The 26,084-nt window shown below is 37.7% G+C and overlaps 1 protein-coding gene across 10 annotated transcripts in view; it reads right to left on the bottom strand.

Moving 5' to 3' along the window:
* Positions 1-1,526: 1,526 nt before the first annotated feature.
* Positions 1,527-26,084, bottom strand: part of WIZ (WIZ zinc finger) — a 78,897-nt gene continuing 54,339 nt past the window's right edge. For 4 of the 10 annotated variants that reach the window (XM_032209296.1, XM_032209293.1, XM_032209297.1 and 1 more), the window contains exons 6-14: positions 14,159-14,326; positions 13,779-13,859; positions 10,617-11,126; positions 7,699-8,181; positions 5,704-6,231; positions 4,637-5,137; positions 3,492-3,932; positions 2,851-3,043; positions 1,527-2,622 (exon numbers count right to left, since the gene is read on the bottom strand). In XM_032209296.1, coding sequence (XP_032065187.1) covers positions 2,463-2,622; positions 2,851-3,043; positions 3,492-3,932; positions 4,637-5,137; positions 5,704-6,231; positions 7,699-8,181; positions 10,617-11,126; positions 13,779-13,859; positions 14,159-14,326 — 3,065 coding nt within the window. In that variant the 3' untranslated portion in view covers positions 1,527-2,462. Of the gene's footprint in view, positions 2,623-2,850; positions 3,044-3,491; positions 3,933-4,636; positions 5,138-5,703; positions 6,232-7,698; positions 8,182-10,616; positions 11,127-13,778; positions 13,860-14,158; positions 14,327-16,700; positions 16,846-26,084 lie in introns of those variants that run through there. The other 6 variants (XM_032209299.1, XM_032209298.1, XM_032209303.1 and 3 more) reach the window with 6 other exon arrangements.

Here is a 26,084-nt window from a genome sequence, read left to right as displayed (position 1 = left end):
CTGACTGGTCCGCGGTGATAAAAAGGTTGGGGACCACTGTCTTAGGGAAAGCGCTGCCCTTCAGCGCCCTCCTGCATTCAGAGGGAGTTACTCCCACATAAAGTATGCACATTTCTCGCTGCTCCCCCGGCGGAAAGTGCAGAAGGAGCTCGTTGGGACTTACTTCTGAGTAAACCGGAGGAAAGATCAGGCAGCATGGCGGTTGCCTCCCCCTTTATAATCGGCGCCTGTGGAGGATTATAAACCCATGTTCCAAATCTGAAACGGGGAGGGCGGGAAGAGAGAGATCAGGGAAACTGCCTTTCTGATGCTCCAACACTGCACTCCCCGCGATGGCTTTAAATGCCCACCCCGTAACCCACAACCTTCTTTCTCAAGCCCCATTTGGAAGCTTTTCCGCGCCCAGATTTTGTGTTTTTTTTTTAAAGTACAGTTAAGCCATCCCTCGGGTGCTCAGGCATGAAAATGTGCCGCTCAAACACTATACTTTTCCGCGCACACTGAAAAAAAAATAGAGGGAACATTGGTTATGACCACACTGATGTTAATGATTTTCACTATTCAATTTGCAATTGAACTGAAATCAACAATTAACTTTGCAAAGGAACGTATTCAGCTCACCCAAGTGGTTATGCTGCCTTGTTATTGTAGCTTTCTGTTTTGCGGACGAAAAAAAATCCTTGACATGGAAACTGATTTTCGATTCCAAAGAAACAACTGAAGTAATATTTTAACTATCAAAGGAAAGTACATGGATTAATATTTTAACTATCAAAGGGGGGAAACTTACATCTCAAAATAAATGTCCTTGTGATAAAAATGAGCTTACTGACACTACTGGTCCCTTAATTATGCAAGACTTTAATTATCTTTTTGATTGCCCTAATAAATTTAGTTTACAATCTCCTAAGCCACATTAGTTGTGAAAATATCTTGGATAATGAACAACATTTTTCAAAAGCTTAGTTTTTTTCATCAAGAGAAAGGCAGAATGAGAAAGCACATAATGCTTCAATATATGCTAGGTGGTAAGATCTAGGACTTTTTCAAGAACTTGTTTCCATATTCCCTCTTGGAATTTCCTCTACATAAACTCCATGTTACTTTTCTTTTTTCTTTTTCAATCTTTCATATGTTTCTACAAAGACTCAAAAAGCACACATTCAGATTCTCCATTTTGTTTCCAGAACAGAAGTTTAATCTAATATACATATTCCTAGGTACAATAATAACCAGAATATGCCTATTGAAAAAGTTAAAAGGTAATTTCTCTTCTAGCTTTGATAGCTTGAGTTCCAAATAAAAAGAAACGCTCATTATTTCTACACAAAACTAGAGTTTAAAAAGTTGAGGTTCAATGAAGAGAAAGAAGATGGCAACAGTAATCGAAAACAGGAAAGCAGAAATTCCAGTAGGACTTACTGTTGCTGATCCGGGAACTGCACCAAGTGCCTGTTAGAAAGGAAGCAACACATAAAGCCCTTCTAACAAGAAGTTCAGAAGGCTGTGCTGCAAGTTCTTCAGTCGCTCCTGGATATAATTTATTAATTCAGAACTGGCCAGAAGGACATGTCATCTTTAGGCAGAGGTCAATCATTAGCCCAAGGCTTAAGATAAAAGAGAATCTTACCCCTCTACCAAAATCAAACTGCCATAGTATTGCAGAGTAGGATTGCCTACATATAAAATTCCACAGGAAACAAGGATAACCAACTGACATTAGGAAGTAAGGAAGAGGCAAACGTATATGGTCAAGGAGTTCTTGATTTTCCCTATAACGTACTGGGACGAAGAACCCCATTACACACAATTAGAGGATGTGAACATGCACAACAGGATCCAACGTCCACAGAAACTAAAGACTTGTCACCTAAGGAATCAAACATATATTAAGGTCACATATAGAATCAATAGCTTTCCCCACACAGCAAATTAGCTCTGCTTCTACCCTCCCAGTTTATGTTTGGGCTCAAAATGACCCCCCATGTTCACAACTTTCACTAAAACCTCATATTCATAACTCTCACCAAAACATCTTCTACAGCATGAACTGCAACAGAGCAAGTGCATGTTTTCTCTTTGTAAGGAGAGTGTGTCTTTGGAAAAACTTGCATTTACTGGAAGGTTAAGGACAATTCTTTTTTGCTTTTTTTTAAAAAACATCCTCCCTCTGTGCAGACAGAACACACACAAGAAGCTCTAGTGTGGAATGCCACTGCTGTCAATAAGGACATCTCCCAAAAAAAAAACCCAACATGGTTTTATTTAGTGCTCAACATCTGGACTCTTCTCTTAGCCTCTTAAAGTCCAAAATAAGTCTACAAATACCTAGACTCTGTAGCGAAACTATAGAACCCAGAAAAACAAACGTTGTGTTCACCCCTATTTGTTCAACATTATTCTTGTACATTTGGAAATGTAAGGCAGAAAGCCTGGAATGCTGGTGTTTCCTAAGAGCTTTGCTATTGGGCTTCAGCTACAGGTGGTGCTGCTGCAGGCATATCAGTCCCACTTCTCAACGGATCAGCCTTGGAGAAGTTAGTCTCCAAAATGTGGCGCTGAAGATGGCGCACCCACTCCTCTTGGATGGAGAGGGGTCCTTGGAACTCCACTTCACAAAATCTGCAGAAAGAACATAATGTCTATTGGTGTCGGTCTGAATGCCAAAGAGTGAAACTTTATATATATACAAAAAATCAATTGAGATTCCCAATTTATGTCTTTGTTTCTAAAGAAGTTTCAAAAAAGAAAAAATGTCTGAGGTCACACAGATGCATGGTGTAGCCACAGATACTCCCATGATTAATATTGTGAATTCAGGAATTAATACAATAGAAGAATGAGACAAACCTGCACTTTAGCGTGTAGATGTTGCCCACAAATTTCACCAAGGAAGTCTGTGGTGGCCTAGGAACCAAAGAGGGCACTGGTCTTACTCTGGGGGCTGGTTGGCGGACCTCTTCAGCCCTCTGTTGTAAGTCAGTGGATTCATTTTCTCTATGTAGAGGAGCCTCAATGGGCTTAGCCTGCCTCCGTTCAAACTCTAACAAAGAGAAAGATTCAGTTCAGAAAGTGTGATGGAATATAGTAAATCAATTGCAGCTGAGATAGAGGTTGAATAAAAATGACTTTTTGAATATTAAATGTGTTTAGGAAAGTCAGTGTTGGAAAGGGGGATACGAAAATGAAGGGAGTCTGAAAGTCAGGTCAGATTTTTCTAAACAACTCTGCCCATTTCGGAATACAACATTATCTGAACTTTTAACCTAACAGTCTCTTAATTAACCTTACGTGAGTCTTTTGCTGGAACTACTCAAACCATTTGAACCATCAGGCACAGGCAGGGAGGCATTTACAAACTATGAGCACTCAAATCTCTGCCGGTATACCCACCACCCCACAAGGAAGCTAGTGCCTCCTCTACCAAGGCCTTTCTCTCCAGCAAGTTTTGCAATGTATCTTCTGCTGGCAATCTAAGAGCAACGACTCACTGTTGATGTTATGCTGATGATGCTCTTCCACCTTTACAAGCGACAAAGGAGATGTGATTGCAGGTCGCTCACTGCTGCCACAACCATCCACAGCTTTACTGTGTTCGTTTGGCATCATCTCCCCACTTAGGCTTCTGCTCATCAGTGAAGGACTGCCTGCCTGCAGGCTCAGAGCAACTCTCTTCCCAGAGGGATCACCATCACGCAGGTGAGCAGCATTGCGGAACTTCTTTGCAAAGGGCCGGCCACCTTGGATGTAGCTGCGATAGGCTCCAGCTTTCTGGGGGCGATGCTTGATCCACTCACTTAAAGTCTCAATTGGGGATCCGTTCACACACCATTCAGTTACTCCAAACTGTCTGAGATGTGCCCGAGCATGGCTGGCTAGTGCTTTGCGGTTCTCAAAGTAGAGGCCACAGAGTTCACAGCAGGCTTCACTGGCTGGAAGCAGAAAAGGCAGGGAGCTAGACTGAGCAAAATCCTCAATAAAGGACTTAATCAGCAGTTCAGGATTTGAATGATATCCTTACCTGTTCCATTTCATGATTTCCATATCTCCCTAAATATCACTCAGGACTAAGGCTTTTGAAAAGTTTATTTGAAATCCCTATAGCACTGCTTTCTCTGACTCTTAACTTTCTACTTACAAGCTAAGTAAACTCACTATTCTTTGTAAGAAAACAGTTATGCTGCAAATACTTTTGGCCACTTTGAGGGCATGGAGCTATGGTTGAAATACAGTAGTTTATTTATTTGTTTGCTTAATACTCACTTCTGCAAATGATGAAACGTCTTTACCAACCATGGTGAGAGGGTGGGAGAATTAAACATACAGAAAGGAAGAAAGATATGCTCACAATTATACACCTTAAAACTAGCCCAATAGATAATGCTTTGCACTAAAGAGCTTATACAAACAGCTAAGTATACTACTACTACAGGCTTGAAGTTGTTATATAACAAAATAAAATACCCAGAGGTATTTATGCCTTTGTTGCCTGGCTTACTATTTAATCATCCCATCTTTTTCACTCCACCAAGTCAGAAAGCAAAATTCAATTTCACAAAGAAAGGCGCTGTCACAGACTTCCAAATTTTATCTGAATCCCACTCAAATCCCCTCCCTGTACCTCGATAGCACTTACATGTATGAGTGGGCTTTTCATGCAAGAGCTTGGCTTTGAATGGTAATTCAGTTTGGATATAGGTTTTATGCTTCATTTCATGGCCACCCAGTCGTTCATCTGATAGTGGCCGTTTAGCAGAGAGTGGTGCCAGGAATCCCTCCTGTGACTTGAGTAGTGACAAGGACATATCCCGACCAAGATTTGGTTTTCCAGTCTTTCCGCCCAGTGGAGACAATGTCATGGGCTGCAGAATTTTTCCAGGTGATTTAGGATCATCGTCTCCCATAGCTGTGGGAAGCTCAATGCTCATTGTGTTTGGCTCCTTCTTTATCAAGCACGGCTTGTTCTTTTTCTTTATGATTTCACGTAGTGTATCAATGGGAGATCCATTAACTGACCATTCAGTTACACCCATCTGACGTAAGTGAGACCTGGCATGGCTGGACAGCCCCTTCCGGTTCTCAAAAAACTCGCCACAAAATTCACAACGAATTTCCCGGACAGGGTCTGCACGAGCAGCTTAGATAAAGACACACAGAAAATGTTTAACAAACGAGGAAATAGCAGTAAACCAAACCTCTCCAAACACTCTTATTTATTTCTATGCTGTAGTCACATAAGGGTGGGAAGATCTAACCTTGTCTATATGTCTATATTTATGCTTCAACCATTTGCAACTCGTAGGATAGCTGTCCTCCAATATTGCCAACTTTTAGATCTGAGGATCAGAATTATCAGCAAGTGATATGCTGATTGGAGAATTCTAATATTTATAGGCATCAGGAGTTGCCTCAGTTTGGGGAATAGCTACTCTAGAATGATTGGGTGTTTGGACCTGTATTTTGCCTATTACTAAATGTTTTAAACGTTATCAAGAAACTGTCAAAAACAAAACGATCCTTTTCCACAGTATAAAATATATTTGCATACAAAGATAAAATTGTCAAAACGGCATGCAGGCTCGTTATCCAAAATTCACTGTTTAATAAAACAAAAATGAAAAAATGAAAAAGCTTATGACATTTGGTTCCACTCAGACATGCATCACACAACTAGGCATCCAATACCCATGACTTAACACTTACAGAGGTTGAGTGGAGACATCTCCTCCCGTGGTGACCAGGCTCTGTCAGACAGATGCGATTCATTATGAAGTCCCCCAGAGATCATTTCCCGCTTGATTTCCATTCGTAATTGGTCTTGCTTCAATTTCTTATGCAAAGAAGAAGGAAGCCCAGAGAATATTTTTCTAGCAGTTGGGGGAGGCGAAGAGGTAGGCGAGTGCCCCATAGGGCTCCCTGGCTGCTGTGCCTTCTTAGAGATCCCAGGCATGTGGCTTTCTCCTGGGCTACAGGGTTCCAGAGAGCCTCCAAGAACAGACTGGGTAATTGACTTCTGACTATGTGCTGGGGAACTCGAGGTACTGGTCCGAGGTTGAGCTCGCCTTTTCAGAATTTCTCGGAGTGTGTCAATTGGAGAACCGTTCACATACCATTCAGTTACCCCCATTTGACGTAGATGGGATCTGGCATGGCTGGAGAGCCCTTTGCGATTCTCAAAATATTCCCCACAGAATTCGCATCTGATGTCCCGCACAGGTTCTGCACCAGAAGCTGAGAATAAAAGAAAGAACCACCAATAAATTAATGTGCCTGAAAAAAATGAGCAGGAAAAAGCAGGAGGATGTGGGCACCAACTATGTATTCCCATCCAATGTGGAGTACGAAGCAGATGTATAGTGCAAGGGTTTTTTCACAAGCAAAGCTGGTATTTCAGTAAATTTGGCCAAAAAAATTAAACACCAATAATTCCAACAAAATACCATGAAATCTAGGATAGATACGGTTAAAGCAAGGCTCCCTATTAATATGGACAAAGAACTGAGAACAGCAGAAAATGTCCAATTAAAAAAGGGTGAATACAGCTGATACAAGATAATGTCTAATGTGAAAGCGTAACACAGTTGTACAGTTTCCTTCTAATCCAACTTCATTCACCTTTTGAGAGAAGAAGTTCAGGCATTTCCATGGCAGTTATCACAGTCATTGTTAAAATACAAAAGCCCCCCGTCTGGATTAAGCACACTGACTTATTGTACACTTGATCAGATAATCCCAAAGTATAAATTAATAATTATATTTTCCATCCCATCATTCAATGTCTACATAAGTCTCCCTGTCAAAGAACTCGCCCCCAGAAAGCTTGGGGGGAAACCAAGTGTCCTTTATTTGCTCCCATGCAGTTGTCTTTAATACAGAACCATCAAAGCAAAGAGGTGCCATTAAATATGCCATATGCCATTAAATATGGAATGCTTGTGGCTATCAAACAATTGTTAATCACCAGTAGGAAGCTACCCTTTGACTGGTTTTATCTATTTACGTTAAGGGAGGAAAACAGCTATGATCTTAATCACCTTGAAGTTACTCTCCTTCATCTCTGATATGGAATGGTTAAAGCATTAGTTAAAGTCCTGGTATAAATGGCAAAAGAAACAATCTTCATCCTAGTTCTCTAAAAGCTAATCTCTTATGTGTCAAAGAGAAACATATTGGTAGTCAATATCCTGTTGAGACTGAATACAGCCAGTGAGAGCCCTACAAAATGGAGAAGTCAGAAACCAATCCAGGGCCACAAAAAGGCTCAACTGCAAAAGAAAAATAAAATAAAATAGCAAAAATAAAATAAAAAAATCTTCCCTTTCCATAAGGAACAAACTATGTGGAGTCCACACTTGTCTTTTGATATTTCTAAGTGCATAGAAACCAAGCATATTGCTGGGTCCTATCTGGGTCAAGAATTAGTTATCTATTCGGATCAAATGCCCAGAGAAGGAATGGGTAACTTCAGCATATATGCAAAGGCAGCTGGGAAAGCTTTAATATAGCACTCAGAAAAAGCTTTGAAGAGAAAGCGCAATGGAGAATGCAAGCCAAAAAGTATGTTTCTCCACCCCATTATTGGTTAAATAAGACATAAGGCAGGTAATGACAAGAGGTCTGCATTTCTAAGTGCACAGCTCCATGTCACATAAATGGGGAGAGGGGGAAGGGACAATAGCCAGCGTTGATAGAACCTACAGAGATTGAGTGGAGCCATCTCAGCATCTGATGCCCAGTACGCACTGGAAGAAAGACCCTGTTTCCTTTGTAGACTGGCCACAAGTGACAGCCTGTGCCCATGTGGCTTCAGCTTCTTGGATGGTGGAAGGGAGTGAGGTGAGAGTATAGATGGCTGTTTGCCCAAAGGCCTTGGTGAGTGTGCTTGTTTCATGCCTGTGGTAGGTGTTGCTGTAGCTGTGCTCTTTGGGCTGTGTCCATCAGAACTCCCAATCTCCCCTAATGAGTCTCTCTCGCTATGGATGAGAGAGGAAAGACGGCCTTTGAAGTCTTCATTTTTGATGAGATCATTTAAAACATCAATAGGAGATCCTTTAGCATCTGGATTGCTCACTCCCAGGTGTCTCAGGTGGGCTCTAGCGTGACTTGACAGCCCTTTTCTGGTTTCAAACCAAGCACCACATAATTGGCAGTCAATTTCTCTGCCCGAGTCACTATCTACAGCTGCGGAAAAAGAAAACATTGATCACAAGACATACGATTACAGAAATAATGTGTCTCAAGCACCTTTTAAAATCTGAAGAGGACTTTTCCCTAAAGGACTCGTTTCTTAGAAAGGGTATGTTAAAAAAATATTTATCTATAGGAATAATTGATATACAACTCCAAAGAAGAGGCTTGTTATTCACCATAGCACAGCTGCAGATTTAATAGTTAAAACAGACAATTTTGCAGAAGAGATATTTAACATTTCCTTTCACTGACCCAGGTCAATTTTTCCAACAAAATTCTCTTTTTTGATGCATAGGGTTGTTCTATCTCAGCTTAAACCAACAGATGTTTAAGTATGGGTAATTTTTGAGAATGGAATAATAAAAAGTTAGTTATAATGTCAGATTTCCAAATATCAATTGATGTCAGAAAAATCAGATAGCAGAGAGAACTATTTGTATTTGCCTAATATTTCATGACTTGAAGCTCTTTACCAATATAGTCAGCTCAGCTAAATGACATTCAACTGATTGGAATTCTTCCCATAAGAACTCATTTCTCCCATCTGTCCAGTTACTAGAAACTTTTTCATTTAATAAGCTTTTATTTTGACTTCAAAACAAGATGAATTGAGAATAACACTGACATATCTCTTTCAGTGCTATGCCTTTTATGAATTACAAAATATAAAACTGACAGGAGTTGTTAGTTGGATTTTGCAGAACTAATATTTTAAGAACTTATTTTAATTAATTACATTTATGCCTTTGACAAATGTACATGAATGTTCAGAAAAACTATATAAGCCATAACAAAAATGACAAGTTAGTTTAAAAATCGTCTATGGGGTGTGTAAGACAAAATAATATTTGAAATTTCCTCATCTAAAATAAAGACAGCATAGGTTTCTAGAACATAAAGTACCTAGGCAAGACATCCCTTTAGAGATGAGTAATAGCTCAGAGCAGGATTGGAAAATTAAAGTTTCTTGGCAACCTCTTAAGTGTTATAACTGATGCAGAATTGCACAATATTTAAGAATTGTAGTGCATATGTTAAAGTTAAACTATTACATTGTGAACAGTGTGTCTGCCCTAAATTCATTATAAAAAGCAACAAATAGTACTTGGATACATTATGTAATTTTTAGTCAGTGAAACTAGTATGGCATTCAATGATGGGATGAACATATCAGGTTGAAATACATTTTACATAAAAGTAATGCTGTGGACTGCTGATACAACAATGAAAATTACCACAATAGAAGCCTTATCCACTTCCTACAAGAAAAAAAAATTCTCTTAGAATCCTTGCTCAAACCCATCAGACAACTGCTCTTTCTTTATAATTCTACTTACCTCAGCCTATATGCAAAACTAAATGAAACTCACTGTAACCAACCAGCAACAATTAGTGAAGAGCTGAAAAAGGCTATATCAATAGCACAGACACTAAAAACTCTCCAATGCAAAATAACATCAAAGAAGGATAGTGGATGGTTTACACTGTTTCTACAGATTTCACCGAAAGGCTGAACAGACCTAGCCCTGAATAGTGAAGCCACAATTATATGCTAAATTAGTTTCAGATCAGAGAAGTTCCATTATGAGTCACAAGTCCACAAATCTTAAAATAAATCCCAAGAAATACAGCAAAAAGGAAAAATGTGCATATAATACGGGGAGGGCTGTTGTGTAAAATAAATAGAAAAAATTCTTCAGTCAGAAAACTAGTAATACCAGCAGCACTAAAGTACTATCTTGTATTCTATAATTATTAGGTATTTTAATGATTATTTCTTCCCAGTAGTCTAAGAATGTAATACATTTTTTTCAAAGGTAAAGTAACTTTGTTCAAGATTTTAGAAGGAAGCAGATGGTGTTCATAGCTGCTGGCCCTTTAATGGAGAAATATTGTTGAGTTCCAACCATAAATACACATGATCTCTAGGCACAAATTTTAAAAAAGCCACACACAAAAGCTTTGTAGCACAACCTGGAATTGTGTAAGTATGATCAACCCTCCTAGGGATAAGCTGGACAAAGAGACTGGTAAATTACACAGAATTGCCTCTTTTGCTGAGATGAAATATTTAGGGATTTTTTTAAAAAGCAAGACCCACATACTCCAAGAAAAACATTCCATCTAATCGAACCATAAGTCAGTAGTTCTTTTAGAACAGAAATCTTTGCACCAGATCAAATGCATCCTATTTGTCTTATTCACACATAGGGTGCATGTCACAATACTATAATGTACACAAGTTGCGATGTCTGTGACTGGAGTAACCCAAGTAAAGCCAAAAGTGGTAAAATGCGTCTCCTAAGTGGGCCATCCTGCAGGGGTTCACACTACAAGATAATGTGGAAGTCAAGAGCTCCCTGCAGTAGCAACCTGCAAAGCCAGCTCTCCTATTTGCAAGCAGCATCAGGATCAAACAGACTCACTTAGATTTAAAGGGCCTTCTTCCTCCAGTTGTGACCACTGTGTTTTAGGTGGACTCTGCAGAGGGCCCAACGGTAGCTTGGGGCTTTTGTCTTCAGGGTTCTTTTGTGGAGGAGAACCAGGCAGAGCAGATGCCATTTTCTTGAGTATGGGAGATCCTGGTTGGGAAACATTCTTGGGGGTGAAACCTGGAGGGGATTTGACTGCTTTGTTTACAGGTGGCTCTTGTGACCTTTCCGAAGCTTTGTCGAGAGGCAGCAGCAGTGTGGGCCGTGAGGACCCTGCAGACCTTTCTTTGGGAGAGGCAGATTTTTTGCTAAGACTTGGAGAGACGGGGCTGCTGTCCATTTTTCCTTTCTGTTTCATCAGTTCATAAAGTAAGTCGATGGGAGCTCCACTGCTCTCAGACTCAGCCACACCAAGCTGCCGTAAGTGAGAACGCGCATGGCTGGACAGGCCCTTGCGGGTCTCGAAGCAGGTGCCACAGACCTCACATTTCGTGAGGTTTGGTGCTGGAAAGAGGAGAGTGACTTATTGAGACAATGTTAAGCTTAGCCCTAGACTATCTTTGCTACTACTCAGTAGACCCGAAATGTATTTATGTTATCCTGTTTGGGACCCTTCTCCATAAAACAGCCAGACTTAGCTGAAGAAAATGATTTCTGAAGTCTATTTTGCAACAGATAAATTTGCTAAATGATAAGTGGTGGTTGCAAATTTCTTCAGCAAAAATCAAATCAAGATTAACTTCTCATCCATCGTGTAGCCATCACTCTGAAACATGTTCGCACATAAACTGGTTTCAGCTGCCTTGCCATAACTACATCCTAAAAATCACAAAGGATCAATTCCCCACTCTGCCTAACAATCTTAACACAACACTGTAACTCTTACTATACTTTCATAACATATTGCAAATGTAGTTTCTCATCTGCTGCTAGACAAACAGCAGTAAATAGAACTCCATTATATCAAGCTGCAGTTGGGAGAGATGAAAATAGGTTCTTCCTCACGTGTCAATAGTATTCCATCTAATCTACTGAGGGATCAAATCTATCAGTCTCTTCTTCTCCTGGACCTTTCCTTTCAAACTGCCCATCATAACAATATGATATAATTTTAAGAATTGGTGCTCTAAACTAATTATCCCCCGTTCCTTTTGTGTTTTAATATATAAGCTTTTGGAAGGGAAATGTCTTGTTTTTATTTATATTTTAAGTTACTCTTTAATTGTTTTCAACTGAAGAGCAAAGCAAAATATTTTAAAGAAATATAGCTATTGATTAGCTATGTTAAATAAAATAAAAAAGACTTGCCTATGTCTCAATCTTGTCTATGTACCTTGTCTATGTTTCAGAAATATACGAATCAATATACAAATCAATATTTCAGATTCCTGCAAAATAAAACTTCATACAATCATGAAAAAAACTTCAAGAATCCTCAAGTTATATTTTAATCTGGAAGCATTGTGACCTACAATGTGATCTGAGTCTTATCTAGTTCCTATTAATTGATAGATATTCTGGCTAAACAAACAACACATATCTCCATTGAACACACTGAATCAACACTCACTCTCTCTAGATTTAATAACTGGTTGTACTTCCTATAATATCAATGACTTCAACTAAAAGTTTCCTGTATCTGTTGATGAGTCCTACATATCAGTTTTGAAGTATTCCACCAGCTTCTTTTTACAGAGCTACTTAAATTCATTGTAATGTTGTTTTGCTTCATATATGAAGTTGTTTTGCCTACAAGATTCAATTAGGGTCAGGGTCTAGGCCCAGTCATTCCAATATAAAATGTCTTCTCCTTCCGCCACTCCCAAGTAGATTTCTTAGTTGCTTAGGGTTATCACGTTTCATGATCTGCATTTGTTTAAATTTCAACTCAAAGATAAATATCCGAAAATTTTCTTTGTAGAATTTGCTGACACAATCCAGAATCTACTGTTCCATCAATGAATGCCAGACTTTCAGATTCTGAAGCTGCAAAGAAGCTGCAAATGATTATCTGGCTACCATAATTATAGCTGGGACAGGTTTCTTTGTTGGAATGCAGTTTTCTTCCTTCCAGATGTAATACTTCTCATGTGTGGCAAACATTTCCACTGTAGTCTCATTTGTGTAAACACTTGTTCATTGTTTTTTATTATGATGGACTCAGAAACGCTGATAAGAGACAATGCAAGAATGGCTCATAGATCCTTTGTTATTACCTCTTTGTAATTTCCCATAGCATTGCATACTTTGTTTTCAGGGTAATTTCTGCTGGACCACTCCTGAGAATAACAATAATGATACTAGAGTACATTTTTTCAATCTGTATGCTATCTCCCTGGTCATGCTCTGACAGAGGCCAATAACTTTGGCAATGATTTCAATACCATTTTCATCCACAAAGTCATCACCAACCCCTTTTCCAAAGTCTGTAGAACTCTTGATCAGAACATGATTTATTTTCACAAACCTGGATAAGTAAGAGCAGATTCCAGTTGTGTGAACTCTCCTTTTTATAGAGAACACCTTAGACTCATATTTGATTGTTAACTTATTTGTAGAAGCCTGATATATTGACTGGAACATCTAATTCAATTTACCACTTAAGAAGGTGGTAATCCTAAAACTAAAATTTACTTTTCTAAGAAAAAAACATAAATATTGATTCAACGTGTTCAGTAAAGATGTGGCACAGTGCACTGTTCTAGTATTGTTCATTTAGCCAGTAGTGCAGGATTGGATAATTCTACAGACATCGTCTATTATCATACTACATCTCTGTACATACAAAAAGATTTGTGGCTACACTTTATAACAATGAGAAAATATTTTGAGTCTCATTAAGTATCTACGCATATTATGGTCAGCAATTCATATCTGAAAAAGGATACTTCAGTTAGATGAATGGTAATTCTCATAATGAACAAACAATCTATTAATTTCACATACAATTTTAAATTATTTTTAAAATGCATGAAAATACATAGAACAGCATTTCTCAGCTCTTTCCTTTAAGTAGGCTACTAACATTAGCAGCAGCAGCATTTAAAGATTACAACTGACTCACCCAAACATCATCTATGGTATTCCAAAATTAAATTAAAAATTACATTTTAAAAAATTAAAAGATCCAATATATGTAAGGTTGCTAAATCTTACTTGCAAAATTTGAGGTGGGTTTCATAATCTCCTGAAATTTGTTTTTCTTTTGATATTCAGATGAAGGGTCACCTGAAGTAACTTTACAGACCATTAGAATAAAAGCATTAGTAGAACTATTTTACTATTCTACACATAAACATTTTAAAGTGTTTTATAGATTTATTTCTGTAATATTTTATCTAGATAAATAAAAAAATAATCATGAAAATTCCATATTGGACAATAAAATGTATAATTAATATTCACTCTACACATCTTTTATACAAGTTATAAGTGATCCAATATGTATTAAAAGTAAGCTGAGGCACAGAGAAGAGTTTCTCCATCATGGATATGACACGAGGTTCAGTAGCAACTGTGAGAGAAGGTAGACTCACATTTGGCATCCTGGGAGTCTGCCTTGTTGCTTGAAGATTCAGGAGAGAGTGAGGTTCCTATTCGGTTTGGAATCTGATCTAGTGACCCAGCCAGAGAATTCTTCTTCTGGAGGAGTGGGGAGCTCATCGCTGAGGTAATCATCTCCTCTTCTTCCTCAGAAACCATAACTATCAAACAACAGAAGGGGATATAGGGATTGAATTGAAAACTGTAGATTAGGAGTGTGATTACATTAAGTAGTATATAGGCTATTCACTACTTGACCAGGTTAGTTAAGAAAAAATCTTTTTCCTGATGGACATAAACTATACTAAGCTAACAATGTAACCCTATGTTTGGAATTAAGTTCCATAAAGATCAATTAGATTTACATCTAATTGCTGCATATGTATTTTATTAGAAATAAATGAAACATTAAAATAGGATATTCATAATGCAATCCTTAGTTTTCTTCAATATATATATAGGACATTCAAAGGCTTTTAAAAATCAAAATATGAAAAATAAAATCAGATATGTACAAATATTACAAATCAGATTAGTCCATTATACAGAAATATAACAGCCAACTAAATTTAAAAATTTGAAACATTCAAATCCAAAGGAACAAAATAAAAATACTAGAGATAATTAAATAAAAAAAATCTATAGGTAAATAAAAAAGAAACTGTTTCCTTGGGTAGGAAGTCATAAAATATTTTGAATCAATATTCACTGGATGAACTAAACAAATTTATGAAAGATAATATAACATCTGAAATCCTCGCTTAGATGCCAGTTTTAATTTCGTAAAACTTATTCCTGCTTATACATATGAACATAAAAAAGCCCTGTGAGATCAGGCTCGAGGCTCACCTTGTACAGCATGCTCTGACACATAAATGACCAATTTGATTCATTTCTCATTCTGGAGAATGATAGTCTCCTTCTACTACCTTATTCTCAGCAATTAGTTTATAAAGAATGCTACCTACAGCCAAGTTAAATGCTATTAGCATTAATATTCATTTATTCTGTTTGTTCAATCCCCTTTTAAATTCAACTATATTGGTTGCCCATTCTACACCTACTGACAGTGATTAATTATGTTGTGTCTGAAAAAGTATTTCCTTCTATGGTCCAGAATCTCTTTGGATTAGTTTCCTCACTCAGCGGCATCTACAATTCTGTTAAGAATATAAAAATTCAGTGCACCATAGAAGAAAAATTATAACAATAAAATCCAGTTAATTGAAATCATTACCTGAAGGTCAATATCCCAATTACCCAACTTACAAAATATAATTTGCAACTGGTAAAATAAAATAAAAATAAAATAATTTGAAAAAAGATGTTGGGGAAAAAATTACATAGGCAATGTTTCCCCATAAATGAGGGGGGAAACTTTCTATCAGAACTGTGCATGAACCATGGTTCTATTAAAGCAAAGAGTTAGCATGGTGTGTTGGGGCCAACCCTCCACTCAGCCGTAAAAATCACTGGGTGACCTTGGATCTTCACTACCTCATCCTATTTTATTTCATAGGTCTGCTGTTAAACAATTTATCCTACCCTAAGCTCCATGGAACAAAAGCAGGGTAGCAATATACTTAATAAAACATTTTAAAACCACTTCTGGGTAAATATACGTAGTTTCAAACTACAAAGAAGAACATTGGGACACAATAGTAAGTTTAGGGTTCTTCTATTGAATAAAACAGATTCAATTATCACTACGCATCAGATATATTATATTTTATAAACTCAGGAAACTAACAGAATCAACAGCACATCAAAATCTAATTACTTTGTTGTATTATTTTATTTTCTAATACAGAATCAATCATTCTGGAGTGATTAAACTCGGGCATATATGAAGCAATGACCACAGCACTAACATCTTATATATTTATTCAGAGTGTAACCAGTCCCTTTCATATGCCTTTAGGCTTTTAACTAGATGAGTTAATAAACACTACATTTTAAAAGGATTTTCAAAATCCATCAGAAGACCGATATGGAGGCCGCTCGTGTTTAGAACTGACACGACTAGGAAATGGTAACAATTAAGTGTAGATGACTATGCTCCCCACCCTCCCCCACCCCCAGGACAAAGATGATTTATGAAACGAACTCTTCTCCAAATACCAGGTTTCCCCGTATTAGCGGCGGGGAGCAGCCGCGACAGGCGCTGGCCAGTGGCTGCGGGTGCTGCAAGCTGAAGTTAAAAGGCGGATGAATGAATGCTGACCACTGTTGTCGTTTGAAGACGGGGGAACCGAGGCCTTGACAGAAAAGAGATCCTGGCCTGCGATCGGAAGGGCGAGGAGAAACGGGGCGCAGCTACTTGTCACTCAGCCCTCTCCGACAACTCCCTCCAGGGAGCAAACAGCGCCGCGATCTCTTCGGGCGGCAGCCCGGGCTGATCCGGAGGCCGGGAAAGGGGATATCCGAAGAGGGAAGCGACATGAAAGCTGTCACGCCGAGCTCGGCCTTCTTACTGGGCAATCCGACTTTCCTCCCTTTTTTTGGGAGGGTTTCTTTTAACTTCCAGGGTCTTACCGGCCTCCGAAGGCGGCCCCGCACCCTCTTCCTCGTCTCGGGGCCGCGCCGCCGCCACCGCTTTTGTCGCCTTGGACTGAGAGAGGGTGGAGGCCGCCATCTTGGCTCCGGCACATGCAGGGCGGCAGCGAGGCGGGACGGTGGAGCGCCGAAAACTCCAGCTGAGAGAGATCAGCTGAAGTAATCGAGCGCCGAGCCAGGCTACAAAAGCCAGCTCCGGTAGAGCCAAGAAATATGTCCATAGATCGGGAGGAATCCAGGCTCTTTCTTAGCAGCCAAGCTTCAAGGGGAACCATTCCAGCACTGAACTACCGATTTGTCCAAATCCATATAAGGAAAGGGAAATTCAGCTTACTGTTCCCGCAGACCAAAGGAGTAACTAATCACAATTTAAGCTCTCTATAATGCTGGGGGATTTGGATAAATTAATCAGTTTAGCTGAACTCTTAAGTGGAAATGTTTTTTTTCAGATTCTACCCTAAAGAATATGGCATCATTAACACAACTGATGCATCTTTATTTATGAACAAAGTGCATGTCTAAGTCACAGCTTTTATGAAATTAGCAAATACCTAGAATTTAATTCATTCAGTACTTATTGCATCCTAAGCTCAGACTGCTTTCAGAACTATAAAAAGAGATGAAGAATTTCATAAAAATGATTAAGATATACATGAATTCTGGGATTACTAAATCTTTAAAGTACATATAATTTGTGAGAAGCATTTGCTTGAAAATTCTGAGGAAGAATGTAATGGAAATTCTGAACAATTATTTAAAAACTACAAGAGGTATTGATGATGTTATCAGGAGCCAAGATTGATTTGAGGAAAAAAATTATTTCAGTGCCACAAAAGAGTTACTTCTTTCAAAAGATTATTTTTTAACCAAACATCTAAATCCAAACTACAAAATGGTTCTTTTGTACTACAGCACACATATCTGTCAAAACTGCCAACGTGGCTACCTGGAACTTCCCATTATTATGTAATCAAAGACATGTGTCATGACCACTATTTTTACATGGGTTTCGTTGCATTTTATTTAGGAAAAAAGATACTATAGCATGAAACCTAATGAAATTGTGTTTCAAATCAAATTCTCCTACTACATGTACCAAGTCTCCAAATTGATTCCTGGCCTGAAATTCTGACAAATGGCTAAACTTTCTTTTAAGAAATATTTTTTTATTTTTGAATAATCACAAACAGATAAAACACACAACCCCCCCACCCCACCCCGAAAACATCTTCCATTACAAATTGTAGAAAGTGTGTTGATTGGCTGCAAAAACTTCTGTGCATCCCTTCCACAGTCATCACCTACAATTCATATCAAATCATATATTTTAAATTAAGTGTATTTATATATATATATATATATATATATATATATTACTATCATCATACCTCAACCTTCATTTGACTATAATTGTTTTTACGTCCTTTTATATAAAATATTCCAGATTTAAAGCAAAACCACATAATGGCATTCCATTAGCTCTTCCCAATATCATCCAGTAACATTGCATCTTTATAAAAATTGGTTATATTTAATAACAGAGTTTCTAAACCTCCTTTCGTAGTCACCATTTGTAATTTATATCAAATTTCCTCTTATCAAACCAATATACATATATATATATATGCATTATCATTATCAATCAATCATTTAACTGTATCCATTTTCACTTCATTTTATACATAATGCTCTAAATTTAACTAAATTTGACTTAATTACATTATATCTTTATAACATGTTCTAATTAAAAATGGGTTATATTTAATAATAGAGTTTCTAAACCTTTCGTAGTCACCATTTGCAATTTATATGAAATTTTCTCTTATCAAACCAATATATATATATATGAATTTATGTATGTATGTATGTAATGTATGTATGTATGTATGTGTATATATATATACACATTGGGCTTTCTGTCTAGATGGTCTCTTGTGACGAGCCGATGGACAAAGAATGGAAGCAGTTAGCTTCCTCCCATAATTGGGGCATACCAGGGGTTGTAACACTAAATATATACCTACCTCCCTGGCTTAAGCTGATAAGGAGGACCTGTGGTTTAATGGTTAAGACATCTGCCTAAGATGTAATACAGCACAGGTTCGAATCCCAGGAGGGTATGGCTAGCTTATGAGAGCTAAATAGCTTGAAATAGATCTATACTAGTCTCCCTTTATTTATTTATCAGCACAAATACAACACAAATGTAACAAAGGAAACAGTAAAATATTGGGCTTTCTGTCTGGATGGTCTCTTGTGATGAGCCGATGGACAGAGAATGGAAGCAGTTAGCTTCCTCCCATAATTGGGGCATACCAGGGGTTGTAACACTAAATATATACCTACCTCCCTGGCTTAAGCTGATAAGGAGGAGGACCTGTGGCTTAATGGTGAAGACATCTGCCTAAGATGTAATACAGCACAGGTTTGAATCCCAGTAAGGATATGGCTAGCTGATGAGAGCTAAATAGCTTGAAATAGATCTATACTAGTCTCCCTTTATTTATTTATCAGCACAAATAAAACATAGATAGATAGATAGATAGATAGATAGATAGATGATAGATAGATAGATAGATAGATAGATGTATAATCATTATCAATCAATTATTTAACTGTATCCACTGTCACTTCATTTTATACATAATGCTCTAAATTTAACTAAATTTGACTTAATTTTTCATTATAAGCTTTCATTACATCAACCTGTGTCTTTCCAGTAATAGTGCAGTCTTATGTCTCTTGCCATTTGTGGCATTAGTATTCTGGTTATTTCCTTAGTAAGTTTTGTATGGACTTCTGTTTGCAACTTATTACTTATTGCATATCTCGTATAAGCTCGAAACCCTCCATCTGCTTCTTCAATCAGCTTCTCTTTGGTTATCACTAGTGCTTCTGACAAAATTTCTCTCCTTAGTTCCATCAATTCTTCTCTCTTTTCTTCTTCTATACTTTGAGATCTGGGGTAGAGCTCTATCTATCTCCCCTTTCCATATTCCACTCTTTCCATTTCCAACCATGCTCAATTCACTGTCAGTATCAACAATTTTCTTCTCTCTTTATTTTTTCCTTCAGTTTTTAGAACTCTAACCTCCACTTTCTTCATTTGATGAACATCCTCAATTTTTCCATCCAATTTTACTGTTCTAGGATCTATGTTCTCCAATCTCCAATAGAAATTCAAGTAAAAGAGGGCAGATATGATATTATTGCCATTACAGAAAACTTAGTGGGTGAAACCGACAAATGGAACATACAGCTAGAAAGATTTAAATTATTTAAAAGAAATAGACCAAATAAAAGAGGAGGTGGAGTTGCACTATATATAAGAAATAACTACATCTCTACAGAAATAGAGCACAACAATGATGAGAACTATCTTGAATGCATTTGTGTCAATATTAAAGGTGGGGGGGGGAATGACATTGCCATAGTCTATACTATAGGCCACCCAACCAAGCAGAGGAAGTAGATGAACTTTTTGCTAGTCAGCTAACTAAGGTAAGTAGGAAGCACACCATAATAGTAATGGGAGATTTTAACTACCCTGACATCAACTGGGAAACAAACTCTGAACCAAGTGGAAGATCCAACAGGTTCCTAACAAACTTAGCAGACAACTTTGTTTCCCAAAAATTAGAGATGGGATCAAGGGGATCAGCCATATTGGACTTAATTCTCACTAACAGAGAGGAAATGATAGGTGTTGAAGCCACAGGAACCCTGGGGGCATGTGACCATGCAATATTGGAATTCAACATTATGTAAACACAAGTAGTAGAACAAAGTCAAACTAGAGTCTTGGACTTTAAGAGAGCTAATTTCAATAAACTTAGAGAGAGCTTGGGAAAAATTCCATGGATGAGAATCCTTAAGGGGAAAACAAGTCAAGAAGCTTGGGAAATTTTGAAAAAATGAGATTACAAAGCCCAGTCTAGCACAATATCAATGAAGAAGAAAAATAACAGCTCCCTAAAGAAACCAGCATGGCTGCATAAAGAACTCTCTGATAAATTGAAAGACAAAAAAGATAAGTATAAAAAGTGGAAAGAAGGGAACATAACTAAGGCAGAATATCAGCAAATGTAAAGATGAGGTAAGGAAAGCTAAGACTCACAATGAAGAAAGGCTTGCCACAAAAGTAAAAATTGACAAAAAAAAACATGTTAAAAGCAAGAAAAAAAGTTAAGGAAACAATTGGTCCATTGCTGGGAGAAAATGGCAAGAAGGTGACAAGCAACAGGGAGAAAGCAGAACTATTTAACTGCATCTGTCTTTACACAAAAGGATAAAACAGTCAAACCTATCAAAAACAGCACCACAAAAATCAGCTTAGGAACACCAATTGAAATAGGGAAGAAAACAGTAATTGAGCACCTGTCTACCCTAGACAAGTTCAAATCACCAGGACCAGATGGATTACACCCCAGAGTTCTGAAGGAACTGGCAGATGAGAGCTCAGAACCACTGAATTATATCTTTCAGAGATCCTGGAACACTGAGGAACTACCAGAGGACTGGAAAAGAGCTGATGTGGTTCCCATTTTCAAAAAAGAAAAAAAAATAGATCCAGGAAACTACAGACCTATCAGCCTGACCTCAATACAAGGAAAGATTCTGGAAAAAATAATCAAGCAATGAATTAGCGAACACCTAGAAGCAAACAAAGTACCAGCCAAAAGTCAACATGGGTTTGTCAAAAACAGATCATGCCAGACTAATCTTATTGCAATCTTTGATTATGTGACAAAATTAGTGGACCAGAGGAATGCCGTCGATATAGTTTACTTGGACTTCAGTAAGTATTTGATAAGATAGACCATAACCTACTGCTAGATAAAGTAGAAGGATGTGGGTTAGACAGCATCACCACCAGATGGATTCGTAACTGGCTGACCAACCGCACTCAACGTGTAGTCCTCAATGGAACTGCATCTACATGGAGGGAAGTATGCAGTGAGTACCCCAAGGCTCTGTTTTAGGCCCAGTACTCTTCAACATCTTCAACAATGATTTGGATGAGGGAATAAATGGGGAACTCATCAAATTTGCAGATGACACCAAGCTGGCAGAAATAGCCAACACTCCAGAAGATAGGCTCAAGATACAGGAGGATCTTGACAAACTTGAACATTGGGCACTATCTAATAAAATGAAATTCAATGATGAAAAGAGTAAGGTTCAACATTTAAGAAAAAAAATGAAATGCACAGGTACAGTATAGGTGGTACCTTGCTCAATAGTAGTAACTGTGAGAGGGATCTTGGAGTCCTAGTGGACAACTATTTAAATATGAGCCAGCAGTGTGCAGCAGCTGCCGAAAAAGCCAACACAGTTCGAGGCTGCATAAATAGAGGGACAGAATCAAGATCACGTGAAGTGTTAATACCACTTTATAATGCCTTGGTAAGGCCACACTTAGAATACTGCATTCAGTTCTGATCGCCACGATGTAGAAAAGATGTGGGGACTCTGGAAAGAATGCAGAGAAGAGCAACAAAGATGATTAGGGGACTGGAGACTAAAACATATGAAGAACGCTTGCAGGAACTGGGTATGTCTAGTTTAAGAGAAAGAAGGACTAGGGGAGACATGATAGCAGTGTTCCAATGCCTCAGGGGTTGCCACAAAGAAGAGCGAGTCAAACTATTCTCCAAGGCACCTGAGGGTAGAACAAGAAGCAATGGGTGGAAACTAATCAAGGAGAGAAGCAACTTAGAACTGAGGATAAATTTTCTGACAGTTAGAACAATTAATCAGTGGAACACCTTGCCTCCAGAAGTTGTGAATGCCCCAACACTGCAAGTCTTTAAGAAGATGTTGGATAGTCATCTGTCTGAAATGGTATAGGGTTTCCTGCCTAGGCAGGGGGTTGGACTAGAAGACCTCCAAGGTCCCTTCCAACTCTGCTATTGTATTATTATTAATCTCTTCTCAATTTTCTCTCTTACTTCTAATAATTTTTTAATTTCCAACATAATCTTTTGTTTGGGTTTCTTTTTCATGTTGCGCCATTCTTCCAATTTGTAAACACTGCCACTCTGGCATTCAAAACTTTTTATTAAATTTAAAGCAAGTTTCATTTATAATCTTTCAAGACAAGGCTTTGTTTTCACTCCACTCCAGCTGCCAATGAAGCTCTCGAAAAGCACCTGTATAAACAACCCATGCTTTTCTCACTATTACTCTTGGTAAACAAGCTGAGGAACCTTGAAATGCAAAATCAAATGATCAAAGAGAAAAAAGAACAGACAATATTTCCAAGCTTTCCAAGTGTTCAGCCTCCAAGTGGCAGTGTTACTTCCTTTCCCTCTGTTATTACAGCCCTCTGTATTCCTTTTATATCTTCTTTATATTCCAGGATTAAAGAAAACAAAATTCTTAAATGGAGCAAAAAAAAAAACCCCATCCAATCCAGCATTATAAAAATAAGAAAAAAGATTTTAATCCATAGGTATAAAAAAAAAGAATATAAAAAGTAGTAGAAGAAAAACTAATCCGTTCAATTTAAAGAATAGGAAACATTTGCAAAAGTTCCATCCATAAAAGAAAACGGATAACACACTGTCTAATGTAGCTTAATTTCCCCACTTGTTTTCTTCTATTTTCAAATTTAATTTAGCTTTTTTTTTTGGGGGGGGGGGTAGTCTCTTTTATAATAATAAGATTTCCTCACCAGATGGACACACTTTCTCTTTCCGTTTTCCTCCCATTCCGGAGCTGTCCCAACTTCAGCAGCTTTAATGACTGCGCTTCTGTCGCCGGCAAAAAGAGATTCTCCTGGATCAATCAGGGACTTTGCGATGTCCCTGAGATCAGCTGGACGTACTCTTCCCTGTCAGCGTCTCTTCGGGACCAAGGTCCAAAAGGACCGTCCAGCAGCAAAAGTATTGACTGCGATCTTGGAGCTCCAAGATTGCACATCGTATCTTTGCGATGTCAGCTCCTCCTCAAATGTCTAAACTTGATCAGACTACTAAGTACTGTATCTCTCAAAATTACTACTCATCACAATTCTGTAAATGGATGGTTTTCTGCTAGCTGGGGAGAGGGAAAACTTTTCTCTATGGTAAATGAGGAATAGTCCATCAACTGCACACCACAACTGAGATAACCGGGATAGTAATGTGGCCCCAAATGTATGCTGATTAATTTTTCTGCTGGTTAACAAGTAGAGAGGTATAACTTTAATTGAGTCGTAATATTTTTTTTCTATTAAGATGCACTAATCACAGTCTCCCTTCTTCCAATAATGTGATCATATTTATTAAAGTTGTAAGCTCTTCAACACTTTCTTCACTTTTTCAAAATAGCAGGTATTCTCTATTTTAATACATATTCATATAAATTGCAGCTCTAGACTTCTGTTCCATACCCATTTATCAAAAAATAAGTTGTATGAAATTTACTGGGTCTTGCTTCACAAAAGACACAATACAATTGACTTTTGTATGTAAGAAAAATAGATTATATTATTGTATTACAATCTTACATTTACCAATGTAACATTGTAATACATTTAATGAGATGAGATTTCATTTAATGAGATTTATTCCCATGTAAATGTAGATTAAAGAACTAAAATTATTTAATAGACAATAATAAAATTATTTTTAGTTTTTGATTAATTAGAAATGCTGAATAGTTTATATTTAAATTACTGATATATTAGAAATGGTAGTTTTTTAGTTTATTTTTAAAATGTATTAATGGAGCATGATATATTGAGAAGTAAAAGCTAGCCTCAGAAAACGTATTTTAAAAATGCTTGCTGATGTTTGAATTCCTAGACTTTCTTAGAAAATACAAATACTATACAGGTAGTCCTTGACTTACAACAGTTAATTTAATGACCTTTCAAAGTTACAACGGCATTGAAAAAAGTGACATGACTTTTTTTACACTTACTGTAGCAGCACCCCCATGCCACCTGATCAAAATTCTGGCATTTATTTATGATAATTGCAGTGTCCTGGCATTGTGTGATCCCCTTTTGCAACCGTCTGATGAACAAAGTCAATGTGGAAGCTAGACTCAATTAACAACCATGTTACTAACTTAACATCTGCAGTGATTCACTTAACAACTGTGGCAAGAATGGTTGTAAAATAGGGCAAAATTCACTTAACAACTATCTTGTTTAGCAACATAAATTTTGAGTTCAATTGTCATCATAAGCTAAAGGCTACCTACATGTCCAAGTCTTTGCCTTTGTTTAGAAATAGGCCTGCTTGACCAGCAAAAAATAGGTATGGGATTGAAAACTATCCTATGGAGAAATGAGGAGCTACAAAAGTGCAAACTTGCACAATTTATTTTGTAATGTATGGATATAATTTTGAGTAGCCATGTTTTCCATGGCAGCTATTGTGAACATGTAAACTCTTCCACAGTAACCATTTTGGGGGATGATAACATGCTATCAACATTTCAAATATCACCACTAGCTTAAAAAAAGTTACCTACTTTGATGCTAACTTAAGATAAGAGCATCTCATCATTCATCATCCCATTATTTTCCTCCCTATTTATATGGGGATAGAACAACATACAAATGGCCATGTTATGTTTTAAATGAGGCATTCTGAAAAAGAATAGGAGAAAAAGCAGAGTAACAACAAATCAATGCTTCTGTATAATTAATTTTTGATGAAGTTGTGCTCCCCACCACCAAAAAAACCCACAGATTGCTTACCATTGTTCAAATTGTTCCATGTAACTTGCACTAATGTGGGATTTGATGTAGAGCAGGGATCACCAATCCCTGGGCTATGCCCACTACTGGCCCTGAGCCATTTGGAACTGGACTGCAGAAGTGGCGGGCAAGTGCTTGTGCATGTACTTGCCAACTGCTTGGACAGAACCATCCCTTGTGTCCCCTCCACTACCCCACCACCCCGCTGGTCCACAAAGCCGGAAAGGCTGGGGAACTCTGGTGTACAGAATGCCAGCTAAAAGCTTAGATATAAGCAGGTATCAGATGCTTATATCAGTTCCAACACTCTTTCATATATTATAGCAGGTCCAAAAGTTATTCAAGTGCAGAAAATGTGAATTCGGATATATTTACTTACATTAGAATTCTAGGCTAAATATTAAAAAATGTTTTCCAATAGTAAATAAATGGAGCAACTCTTTGTGACACTCTGGATGTGGAATGCCTAACCTTCTCCCGGTTATAAAACCAATAACTGTATTACTTAAATGCTACTTCTGCTACTAAAGAAAGCATTTTTCCAAATACTAATTGCTTAAAAATAGAAAGGTTAGTGCTTTCAATTATTCAAATATAAGTGTTCTCTCAATAAGTTTCCTGTTGTGGGAAACAGAATAAAGTATTAGTAGTCCCTTGATTTAATCTAA

Source organism: Thamnophis elegans, chromosome 2 (genome assembly GCF_009769535.1).
Source record: "Thamnophis elegans isolate rThaEle1 chromosome 2, rThaEle1.pri, whole genome shotgun sequence".
Lineage (NCBI taxonomy): Eukaryota > Metazoa > Chordata > Lepidosauria > Squamata > Colubridae > Thamnophis > Thamnophis elegans.
Note: the sequence above shows the minus strand (reverse complement) of the source record. Positions and strands in the feature narration are given on the sequence as shown.